The sequence below is a fragment of the Triticum aestivum genome, chromosome 3B (genome assembly GCF_018294505.1).
Source record: "Triticum aestivum cultivar Chinese Spring chromosome 3B, IWGSC CS RefSeq v2.1, whole genome shotgun sequence".
Lineage (NCBI taxonomy): Eukaryota > Viridiplantae > Streptophyta > Magnoliopsida > Poales > Poaceae > Triticum > Triticum aestivum.
Genome location: NC_057801.1, coordinates 183,415,286 through 183,427,664, shown reverse-complemented (window position 1 = coordinate 183,427,664; position 12,379 = coordinate 183,415,286). Strand labels below are relative to the sequence as shown.

The window sequence follows — 12,379 nt, the reverse complement described above, 5'->3', positions numbered from 1 at the left end:
GTCCTCATGCTCATCAACAGAATGGCTCTGCCGAGCGTAAACATCACCACATTGTTGAAGTTGGCCTTTCCTTGTTAGCTCATGCATCAATGCCTCTCAAGTACTGGGATGAAACTTTTATCACTGCCACCTATCTTATCAATAGGCTCCCTAGCAAAGTTATTGGAAACACCACTCCATTAGAGCGTCTCTATCATCAAAAACCTGATTACAACTATCTAAAGATATTTGGGTGTGCATGTTACCCAAATTTGCGTCCCTACAATCATCACAAACTTGAGTTTAGATCCACACAGTGTGTTTTCTTGGTTATAGTAATCTTCATAAAGGTTATAAATGCCTTGAGATTTCTACCGGACGTATCTATATTTCTCGTGATGTTATCTTTGATGAGACACTCTTTCCGTTTTCCAAATTGCATCCCAATGCGGGCGCCTTGCTTCGTGCAGAGATTGCCCTCCTCTCTGATCCTACAATATTACCTGATAGTGGGGGGGAATTAAACGAACGAGATCATGTGCAAAAATCCCATGCAAATTTTGATTCTGTTGATGCTATTTGTGCACAATTACCTGTGATTTTATGTGTGAAGGAAAATACAGGGAGGGCACGGAAACCGCGGCAGATTTGGCTGACAGCGGGTGAACCGAGGCGGATTCGCCTGCCCAGCCTGCGGTTCCTACTGGCGGCGCGCGATCCCACGAGGATTCTCCCGCGCGCCTGGTCTCGCCTGGTCTCGTGGCCGACCGCGCTGATCAGGTGGTGCCCACTGGTCCCGCGGCCGCATCGCATCGCGCCAATGACGCCTCGCCGTCTCCCGTGGTGTCCCCACGCGCTGACAGCCCTCGTGCGGGGGGGGGGGAGCGAATCGGACGCGGCACGGGTTTCCACTGCAACCGACCGTGGGAGCGGGTCCGACCCCACACCAGCTGTCCTCGAGCGAGGGCGTACTGCAGCGGCGGGCGCGGCGCGCGCGGATTCACTGCATGCGCGGCAGGGATCCGCATCGGATCAGGTGCCTGATCCGGCTGGCCTACTGCATGGATCCGCCTCGGATCACGTGTCGGCTGGATCTTCTATGGCAGCTACTGCTCCTGTGCTGCCTACATCTACTCCTCGGCAAACACGGTCTCGATCAGGTATTGTCAAGGAAAAACAATACAATGATGGTACAATAAGGTATGACAAAATCAAACGTGCATTCCTTACTACCACTGGTGAACCACTCAATTTGGATGATGCGCTTGCTAATAAGAATTGGAAGGAAGCTATGGATAGTGAATATAATGCACTTATGAAAAATAAGACTTGGCACTTGGTTCCACCAAAGTATGGAAACAATGTTATTGATTGCAAATGGGTGTATAAGATCAAAAGAAAGTCTGATGGAAGCATAGACAGGTATAAGGCTAGACTAGTTGCCAAAGGATTTAAGCAAAGGTTTGGAATTGACTATGAAGATACCTTTAGTCCTGTTATTAAGTCAACTACTATTCGTCTTCTGTTGTCTACTGTTGTTTCCAGAGGGTGGAGTCTACGACAGCTAGATGTTCAGAACGCGTTTCTTCATGGTGTTCTTGAGGAAGAAGTGTTCATGCGGCAACCACCAGGTTATGAGAATCCTAGCACACCACAACATGTCTGTAAGTTGGATAAAGCTTTGTATGGTTTGAAGCAGGCCCCAAGAGCTTGGTATTCCAGACTGAGTATGCAGTTGCAACGTCTTGGGTTCATACCATCCAAGGCAGATACCTCATTGTTCTTCTTTAATAAAGGCAGTGTCACTATCTTTGTGTTGGTTTATGTTGATGATATAATTGTTGCTAGTTCAAGTCCAGATGCCACTACTTGCTTGCTTAAAGATCTAAAGCTGGAATTTGCTCTTAAGGACTTGGGTGATCTTCACTATTTCCTTGGTATAGAGGTAAAGCAAGTTAAAGATGGCATACTTCTCTCACAGGAAAAGTATACAACTGACATTCTCAGGAGAGTAGGATTGGAAAATTGCAAGCCAGTTAATACACCAATTTCTACTTCTGAAAAGCTTTCAGTGGAAAGTGGAGAAGTTCTTGGACCAAAGGATGCAACAAACTATAGGAGTGTTGTAGGTGCATTGCAATACTTAACACTCACTCGTCCTGATATATCTTATTCAGTGAACAAGGTATGTCAATATTTACATGCACCTAGAACTACTCACTGGACTGCAGTCAAAAGAATTTTAAGGTATCTCAAGTTCTCAGAAGGTCTTGGTCTCAACATTACCAAGTCTTCTTCTATGCTTGTTACTGCATATTCTGATGTTGACTGGGCAGGGTGTGCTGATGATAGAAGATCTACAGGTGGTTTTGCTGTATTTCTGGGAACTAACCTTGTGTCATGGAGTGCAAGAAAACAGGCCACAATATCTAGGTCAAGCACAGAGGCTGAATATAAGGCCTTGGCTAATGCTACAGCTGAAGTGATGTGGATACAAACATTACTGTATGAGCTTGGAGTTAAAACTCCACAGGCTGCGAGATTGTGGTGTGATAATACTGGTGCAACATATCTCTCAGCAAATCCTGTTTTTCATGCACGAACAAAACACATTGAAGTTGATTTCCACTTTGTCAGAGAAAGAGTAGCTCGAAAGCTTCTGGAAATTCGGTTTATTCCTACAGGAGATCAGCTCGCAGATGGTTTTACAAAACCTCTTACCGAAAGAAGGTTGAATGACTTCAAGTACAATCTTAACCTTGGCAAAGCTCCTTGAGGTTTAGATTGAGGGGGAGTGTTGGAATATACGTATAGGGATAGAAGTCTTTGTTTAAATTCTGTATCTAGCTCTATCCTTTCTTATGTTCCCGATTCTCTTGTAACGACCTATCCGGTCCCCTTGTAACTTGTATGCCAAGGCTTTGCCTAAATATATACATGCGACCCGAGACAAAGGGTTCTACGCTTTCCAAATACTTTTACAGTGTGTTGATGTCTAAAATAAAAGGGCTCACGTGTGGCGACACGCATAATCGACTGAGAGCTGGAAAAAATTCAGGTGCCTGAGTATTAGCAAAAGTGAACTCATTATGTTTTCCAATAATATGCATTTGGTGTTCGTAAATATTTTCTCTATAAAAATGGTAAAGAATTATGAAGTTTGACTTTTGAAAAAAACTATTTTCACTACATTATGAAACGGAGGGAGCGAGTATGTTTTACTTTAAAAATATGTTTTTCTAGAGAATTGAAGTATGCCGTTTTAAATTATTGTAGCATTTGATTGGTATATCTTGAGCACTGAGGTAGGGGTTGTCAGCTATAGAGCTCAAATACATGTATCAGTTAGTACTAATACTAGCAAAAGAGCCCGTATGTTGCAATGGGAGAAAAATATAGCACATGCCCAATCATGAGTCAAGACCCTAATAGGTCCACGTTCTTTATGTAAACATCCAACCCCATCTATGTTGTCGTTTGTCTTCCATCCCATCCCCTCCTACAATGATCTTAGTGCCTACACAACCGCAACGTGTTTGAATGCGGTCAATTCTAAGCCGTTTCTCTCTCGACACAAGATGAGAATAGTTTTCCCTTGCTAGGTTTGTCGAGGCATGCATACGTGGCTATCGATTGGATATTTTTCTGAAACTATGATGATTTTTATAGCAAATTCGGAAACTATACACCCGAATGCATAAAAATCAAAAGTATCACCCCGTCGGCCTCCTGTTGGCCGAAAAGGGACTTTTCGGCCTAAGGTTGGCCGAAGAGGGACTTTTCGGCCAACTGTTGGCCAAAAAGGACTTTTCGGCCAACCGTTCGCCAAAGAGTCCCTCTTCGGCCAATGGTAGGCCGAATAGTGGTCTTCAGCCAACACCTGTGTGACGCCCGGATAATTAAGCTACAGTAACCCTCACCAAATGATGCCACATCACCTCGATTACTGTTGTTAATCACGCGCAGTTCAAAACCTATTCGAAATTCAAATTTAAAATAAAGTCAAACCAGTAAAGTTTTCAAATGTCAAAACTAAAAAGTATAAACGGTGACAAATAAAGCATAGGTAATTATGGTGAAGAAACCACACTTTTATAAAATGTTTGAATGCTCTAAAATGATTTAAGCAGTAGCTAAAACAACTAAATAAATGCCTTTTGTATTTTATAAAATACTAAAGTATTTTATTTGGGGGTTAGACCTTTTTGTGATCGAGGTATAATTAGTAATACTAATTTAGGTGCAACTTTTATGTTTAAGAAACTAAAATAATATAAACCAGTAGAAGGAAAAATAAGAAAAGAAAAACAAACAAAATAAATAAAAGGGGGGATAATCCCCTGGCCAACTGGGCCAAACGGCCCATCCGGCCAGCCCACTGGCCCATCCGGCCCCCTCACTCCCTTAACCCCCCAGTCCCCACCAAACCCTAGCCCCACCCGCAGCACCTCCCACCCCCCCCCCACGATCCCCATCCTCCTCTCCCCCCCTCCCCCGATCCAGATCGGGATCGGGGCACTCGTCGTCGCCGCCCGGTGCCGCCCCGGCCCCGTCGCCGACCACCGCCACCCGCTGGACCGATGCCACCTCGCCGGACGCCTCCCCACCTCTCCCTCGAGCCGACTTCATCGCGTCTCGCCGCCTCGGACCGCCGTCGCCACTGCCTCGCCGGAACGCTTCCTCATCGGAGCTGCCCCGCCGTCGTCTCCATCCTCCTCCTCAAGCCTGCTGCCCTCCTCGACCGGCCCCCTGTGAGCTGCCACCTCCGGCCTCCACTCCCTCCTCTCCTTCCCGCGCACTGCACTACGCTGGTCTCCGATGCCGCAGTCACCGCGCCCCTCGTCGCGCCCCAGGTCCCTTGCACACGCTCCGCCCGCACGCCCCTAGTCGTCGTGCCCATGCCCCACTTCGACCCTCCACACTCGCGCCCGCCGGCGCAATGCTCTACTGCTGCTGCTGCCTGGCTGCTGCTTCTCTACCTCCCTGACCACGTCGGCCCCATGTTGCTGCTGTTTCTACTCAGCTGTCGTCTCGCAACCTCCTCTACAGCCCAGCTGGACCTACTCGCGCTGGATCCGCCTTGGCCGCGCCCGGCCTTTTCCCTGCTTCGCCCACACGCCGCCCGCGTCGGCCTTGGCTTCGCCAGCCGAGCGCCATCGCCGTAGGCGCTCTCCTGTGCGCGCACGGTGCTCCTAACCAGCCTTTGTGCCGCTGAATAGTGGGCCCGAGGCCATTAGGTTAAATGCTAATGACTAATTACCACTAATGACACTACTAATAGAAACTGACTGGTGGACCCCATCTAGTTAATTAAACTAATAAATTTTATGTCAAAACTTGTACCTGTGACACATGGGTCCCACTGGTTCCTTTGACCAGTCAAACTGCTGACTGGGATAACCCTGTCAATGACATGTGGCCCCCCTGAGCCTTTGACTAGTCAATGGTCCTAGTTGACTGCTGACTGGGCAGTCAACTGGACCCCACCTGTCAGCCCCTGGTGCAAATAGTTGGGTATAATTCTGTGTACCCGTAGCGATTTAACCATTTATTTCTAATTTAAATGAATTCTAGAAAATGTTTTAATATTTAAAAATTAATAAAAAATAAATGGTAGCTCAGATGGAAATACTTTGTACATGAAAGTTGCTCAGAACGACGAGATGAATCCGGATACGTAGCCCGTTCGTCCGCCACACATCCCTAGCATAGCGAACACGCAACTTTCCCCCTCCGGTTCATCTGTCCGAAAACGCGAAACACCGGGGATACTTTCCCGGATGTTTCCCCCCTTCGTCGATATCACCTATTACCGCGTTAGGGCACACCTAGCACCGTGTATTGCCATGTTATGCTTTGTGATGTTTTGATTGCTCTGTATTTACTATTTCTCCCCCCCTCTTCTTCTCCGGTAGACCCCGAGACCGGCGCTGATGCCATCGAGTACGACTACATCACCGACGACCCCTCCTTCTTGCCAGAGCAACCAGGCAAGCTCCCCCCCCCTTGATCACCAGATATCGCCTATTATCCTCTATACTGCTTGCATTAGAGTAGTGTAGCATGTTACTGCTTTCCATTAATCCTATTCTGATGCATAGCCTGACATTGTTGCTACATCTGTTGATACCTTACCTGCAATCCTAAATACTTAGTATAGGATGCTAGTTTATCATCTGTGGCCCTACATTCTTGTCGGTCTGCCTTGCTATACTATCGGGCCGTGATCACTTGGGAGGTGATCACGGGTATATACTATACATATATACATACTACAGATGGTGACTAAAGTCGGGTCGGCACGAAGAGTACCCGCGAGTGATTCATGGATTGGGGGCTGAAAGGACCTTTGTCCCGACGCCCCTCTGTGTGGATCTTTGTGGCGGAGCGACAGGGCAGGTTGAGACCACCTAGGCGAGAGGTGGGCCTGGCCCTGGTCGGCGTTCGCGGTTGCTTCATAATAACACGCTTAACGAGATCTTGGTATTTGATCTGAGTCTGGCCACTGGCCTATACGCACTAACCAACTACGCGGGGAAGATATGGGCACTCGACGTCGTGGTATCAGCCGAAGCCTTCTAGACGTCAGCGACTGAGCGGCGCGCGCGGATTGGAACGTAAGCCTGCTCTTGTATTAAGGGGGCTAGTTCTGCTTTCGGCCGCCCACGCAACATGCAGGTGTGCAATGGGTGATGGGCCCAGACCCCTGCGCCATAGGAGTTAGACCGGCATGCTGACCTCTCTGTTAGGCCTAGGTGGGGCTGCGACATGTTGATCTTCCGAGGCCGTGCATGACCCAGGAAAGTGTGTCCGGCCAAATGGGATCGAGCGTGTTGGGTTATGTGGTGCACCCCTGCAGGGAAGTTTATCTATTCGAATAGCCGTGTCCCTCGATAAAAGGACGACTCGGAGTTGTACCTTGACCTTATGATAACTAGAACCGGATACTTAATAAAACACACCCAGACAAGTTCCACAGACAACCCGGTGATCGCTTTTCCACAGGGCGACGAGGGGAGGATCGCCGGGTAGGATTATACTATGCGATGCTACTTGGAGGACTTCAATCTACTCTCTTCTACATGCTGCAAGATGGAGGCTGCCAGAAGCGTACTCTTCGATAGTACTAGCTATCCCCCTATTATTCTGGCATTCTGCAGTTCAGTCCACCGATATGGCCCTTTACACATATACCCATGCATATGTAGTGTAGCTCCTTGCTTACGAGTACTTTGGATGAGTACTCACGGTTGCTTTTCTCCCTCTTTTCCCCCCTTTCCTTTCTATCTGGTTGTCGCAACCAGATGCTGGAGCCCAGGATCCGGATGCCACCGTCGTTGACGACTCCTTCTACACTGGAGGTGCCTACTACTACGTGCAGGCCGCTGACAACGACCAGGAGTAGTTTAGGAGGATCCCAGGCAGGAGGCCTGCGCCTCTTTCGATCCGTATCCCAGTTTGTGCTAGCCTTCTTAAGGCAAACTTCTTTAACTTATGTCTGTACTCAGATATTGTTGCTTCTGCTGACTCGTCTATGATCGAGCACTTGTATTTGAGCCCTCGAGGCCCCTGGCTTGTATTATGATGCTTGTATGACTTATTTATGTTTTTAGAGTTGTGTTGTGATATCTTCCCGTGAGTCCTTGATCTTGATCGTACACGTTTGCGTGCATGATTAGTGTACGATTGAATCAGGGGCGTCACAACCTGCACTCCTGTTTTAGAAAATTCATATCAATTAGGATTTTTAGTATTTTAATTTGATTCTTTTTGTATTAGATTAGAAATTTTATGAAGCTTCTGTAGATATCAAGTTTGACTAGATTTGAAAGTTTGAATTTGAATTTTCATGAATTTTCTCAAATCACTAGATTGCCCATAATTTGAGCTAGGAGTGCTTTTTTAGATGATTCTTTTTGCTACTGGTTCTTTGTGACTTTTTTTATCTGTAGTAATTAATTGGTGAATTTAAGGATTATTTAAAATTAGGTTTTTATGAAAACATTTATGTTTTAGTGTTTTAAGGTTTTGTGCTATTTCTTTTAATTTTAATTGCTTTAAATTGTTTTCTTTATGATTTTGACATATTCTTTTAGTTTCTGTTAAGTTATCAGTAGATATTTTATTTTTAGCATTTTTTGTATTTTATTTCTTTTATCCTTCATTTTCTTTCCCGCCGTTCTTTTCCTCCATTTTCTCCCGCTATTTTCTTTGCCGCCATTTTCTCCAGCCATTCTTTGGCGCCATTTTCTCCTGACATTTTCGTTCCCGTCATTTTATTTGCCGCCATTCTCTCCCTCCATTTTCTTTCCCACCATTCTCTCCCGACATTTTCTTTCCCGCCATTCTCTCCCGCCATCTTCTTGCCCGCCATCTTCTTTCTCGCCATCTTCTCTTCTCAACTTACAAAACGAGCCTCATGGTGTTCACGACCATAGATAACATGGCGGGAGAGAATGGCGGGAAAGAAAATGGCGGGAGAGAATGGCGAAAAAGAAAATGGAGGAAAAAAGATTGTGGTAAAGTATATCTTTTTCATGTATAAAACGGCAATGGCTATACAGGATTTATAAGGCATTTTTAAATATAAACTCCTATGAAGCTTAAAACAAGTTTTCTAGTAGGATAAAAGAAATAAAATACCAAAAAATGCTATAAATAAAATAGCTACTAATAACTTAACAGAAACTAAAATAATATGTCAAAATCATAAAGAAAAAAATTTAAAGCAATTAAAATTAAAAAAATAGCACAAAACCTATAAAACACTAAAACAGAACTGTTTTTTATACCTAATTTTAAATAATCCTTAAACTCACCAATTAATTACTACAGATAAACAAAGTCACAAAGAACCAGTAGCAAAAAGAATCATCTAAAAAAATACTCCTAGATCAAATTATAGTCAATCTAGTGATTTGAGAAAAATCATGAAAATTTAAATTCAAACTTTCAAATCTAGTCAAACTTGATATCTACAGAAACTTCATAAAATTTCTAATCTAATGCAAAAAGAATCAAATTAAAATATTAAAAATCCTAATTGATATGAATTTTGTAAACCAAGAAAGCAGGTGTTGGCTGAAGACCACTTTTCGGCCTACCATTGGCTGAAGAGGGACTTTTTGGCCAATGGTTGGCCGAAAAGTCCTTTTTGGCCAACGTTGGCCAAAAAGTCCCTCTTCGGCCAACATTGGGCCAAAAAGTCCCTTTTCGGCCAACAGGAGCCCGACGGGGTGATACTTTTGATTTTTATGCATTATGCTGTATAGTTTCCGAATTTGCTATAAAAATCATCATAGTTTCAAAAAAAATCTATTGATTGTTTCTTTCATCTCCAATTTTGTTTGTCGAGGTGTTCATTTGCAATTGAGATCGGCGCTCGTACGAAGGAAAGACGTATCACACACTATTGATTAAAGTTTCACTCTAAATAGCATTTTAAATTAGTTAATAGTTAAAATAACATCACATTCGGATGCTACACATTTTTTAATCAAATTTCATATATAACATGTTAAAATTAGAGTTAGTGTGTAAAATAAATGGATATTTCAAAAACCAAGTTTTATACTTAAAAGTGAATTGCGGGTTAATTATCATAAATTTCATATATAACATGTTAAAACTAGAGTTAGGGTGTAAAAAGATATGGATATTTCAAAAATCATGTTTTGTACTTAAAAGTGAACTGCGGGTTAAGTACCATAAATTGTAGGGGGTTTTCTATAAAAACCAAAAAAGATTCATTTTGTCACTTAAAAGTGAACTGCATGTTAATTACCCAAAACTATAGGGGGGTTTCCATAAAAACAGGAAAACGATTCTTTTTTCACTTAAAGATTTACTGTGGGTTGATTCTTCAAACCATAAGGGGGTTTTCTATAAAACGTAGATGGTGAATGGGCAGAAGCGACATGTACTTCATTAATACTAGATGATTGCCCAAGCGTTGCTGCGGAAACACCAAGAAATATGTAGCTACAAAATATTATTACCGCATTCTAACATTTTTTAAGTTAGCAATTTAACATTTTGTGAAAATTTTAAAATAAATTAAATTAATACCATTACGTGACTAATTATAATGTGGCGGACATGCATGGCTTGGTGAAGTGAGAGAGTGAACATTGTAATAACTAAAAGTAGTGGATGTGATGCATGAATGGGAAATAATGCTAGTGGATGCTGACATTGCATGCTTGATGAGGTGGAAAGTCCGTATGTTGAGAGAATTACTTGTAGTGCGGATGAACTATTTACGAATAGTAGATAAGTTATAGATATAAATTAGTTGCTGAGCCAAAAAGCCAAAAAAAGGCTCACGCTATGCTCACACGCAAGTTTGGTTGGTTATTCGATCGTCATCAGCCATGCATGTGTCAAATGGCTAGCTCATTGTGTATGTGCAAGAGAGCATTGATGCATCAACGTTAAAAAAAAATTAGAAGGAAGGCTGTCGCCCGGCCTTGGACTGAGGCCGAAACGTAGTGGTTCGGTACAAGGTCGCAACAAGGACCAGTAGAGGCGACGCGACGCAGTGCACTGAAACAAACTATGGTAGAAGTTCCGTACAAGGTCGAAAAAGACCATGCAACATCCGACCCGAGGTGGCAAGGCGAAGATGCCCCAAGCTGATGAAGTCAACGTTAATTAGAGATACAAGTCATTTAACATACTTTTTTTTCCAAACAGAGGCAAAAGTTTTGCCTCAGAGGACTGTAGTGTTTCATTTAACATAGTAGCATGCATATACTTTATTCCAATATAAGCACAGAAATAATACATCGGGATAACAATTGAATTACATATTAATCAACTAAACAGTTCGGCACATGCATGATTGAAGGCCCTTGATTCAATCTTATACTATCTTTGCTGATTTTATTTTGGTCAGTCCAACACCTAAGCTCTTCCTCTGTGTACGTTGCGTGCGTGTGGTTCTCCAGTCCGATCTCAGGGTTCATCCGTAACCCTGCATGAATGCAACGACGATCGAATCAAAAAATGAAGATCAGATGAAGAAGAACCTAGGCATATTTAAATTGCATGTTTGCATCCATGGAATTCATGAAATATCGGTACGCGTGCGGCAGTGCATGCATGCGTAGTGGTACGTACTGGTTGCAGTCCATGTTGGGGGTGACGGCGAAGTTGATGGCGAGCCCGCAGGCGGCGGGGAGAGCTGCGGCGCGGCTGAAATCGACGGCCGGGAACCCGCTGGCGGCCGCCTTGACGCAGTTGCAGGCGGCGACGCGGTCGGCGGTGCTGGCGGCGAGCTGGTTGAGCACCCCGAGGCTGTTGCAGCAGATGCCGTAGGGCGTCATCCCGGGGGCGCCGCTGAGGTACGGCATGCAGGGCGCCATCAGCTGCGTCACCTGGCCGCACTGCACCACCGCCGAGGCGCCCCGCAGGGTCGCGGCGGCCAGCGCCGCCAGGAGGAGCGCGGCGAGGGCGCGGCTCGCCTGGATGCCCATTTTGTTCTTGGTCTAGGGTGAACGGACACGCGCTAGCAGGCTTGGAGCTCTCTGAGGTGAGCTCGCTGTGTGTTAATGGGTGCCCAGAGTCGCCGCCGCTCCGAGCAGTATATATATGGGGAGAGACTGTCTGGGGGAGAGCATGTGGCGCGTAGGGTTGTTGTGTCACGTCGCCGGTGTGCGCGCGCCAGGCGTCTCGGATGAGTCTTGGGGGTCGTTGGCCAGGGGAGAGTGCGTGAAGGCTCAAGAAACGGACTGGTATGAACACACAAGACAAACGGACTGGTATGAACACACAAGACAAGCGGCACGCTGGACTAGCCCCGGAGTAATGCTACACTACTGGCCCAACACAGTCCGTGCAAAGCTCACTTGTGTGGCTGGGGACTACGTCTCCCTTTTTCTTAGCAAAGATGGCTAGGCTTTATTGATCAACGGTAGTGTTCACCGGAATTACATCTAAATCATGCGGTGTGTCTAACCATAAATGCCTACCCTAAGAAAGGGAGACGCCATACATAGCTATCGCACGTGCTTCAACACTAGAAGCCCGAAGTTCATGGCAAAAGTTACAAACAGAAAATGAACTAGCAGTTTCTCTAATTTCTCAAATGATACCCGCGTAGTTTCCTCCTGCGCCATCGTGGATCTGGTTGACAATTTGTTTGCAGTCGGATGCTTATGAAGATTTTGCATACCAAATCATGCGCTAGAGAGAGAGCTTCTCTACAAGCCAGGGCTTCCAATGGCCATGGATCAACAAGTCCCTGGAAAAGCACCGACGATCATAGATAGCTTTTGTCCCGGCCCCTGCAAATCGCCACCGCAGTGCCCAACTTGTGATCAACCGATACCCCGCGTGGACATTTACTTTGATGAAACCCTCAGGTGGGGGGAGCCACATTGGTTGCACTCCTTATCTT

General features: G+C 45.1%; 1 protein-coding gene across 1 annotated transcript; it reads right to left on the bottom strand.

Moving 5' to 3' along the window:
• Positions 1-10,706: 10,706 nt before the first annotated feature.
• Positions 10,707-11,554, bottom strand: LOC123065174 (non-specific lipid-transfer protein 1). Its single transcript, XM_044488525.1, has 2 exons — positions 11,101-11,554; positions 10,707-10,954 (listed from the first exon to the last, which is right to left on the bottom strand). The coding sequence occupies exons 1-2, from the start codon at positions 11,454-11,456 to the stop codon at positions 10,936-10,938; spliced, it is 375 nt and encodes a 124-aa protein (XP_044344460.1). The 5' UTR covers positions 11,457-11,554; the 3' UTR covers positions 10,707-10,935.
• Between the last annotated feature and the right edge of the window lie 825 nt (positions 11,555-12,379).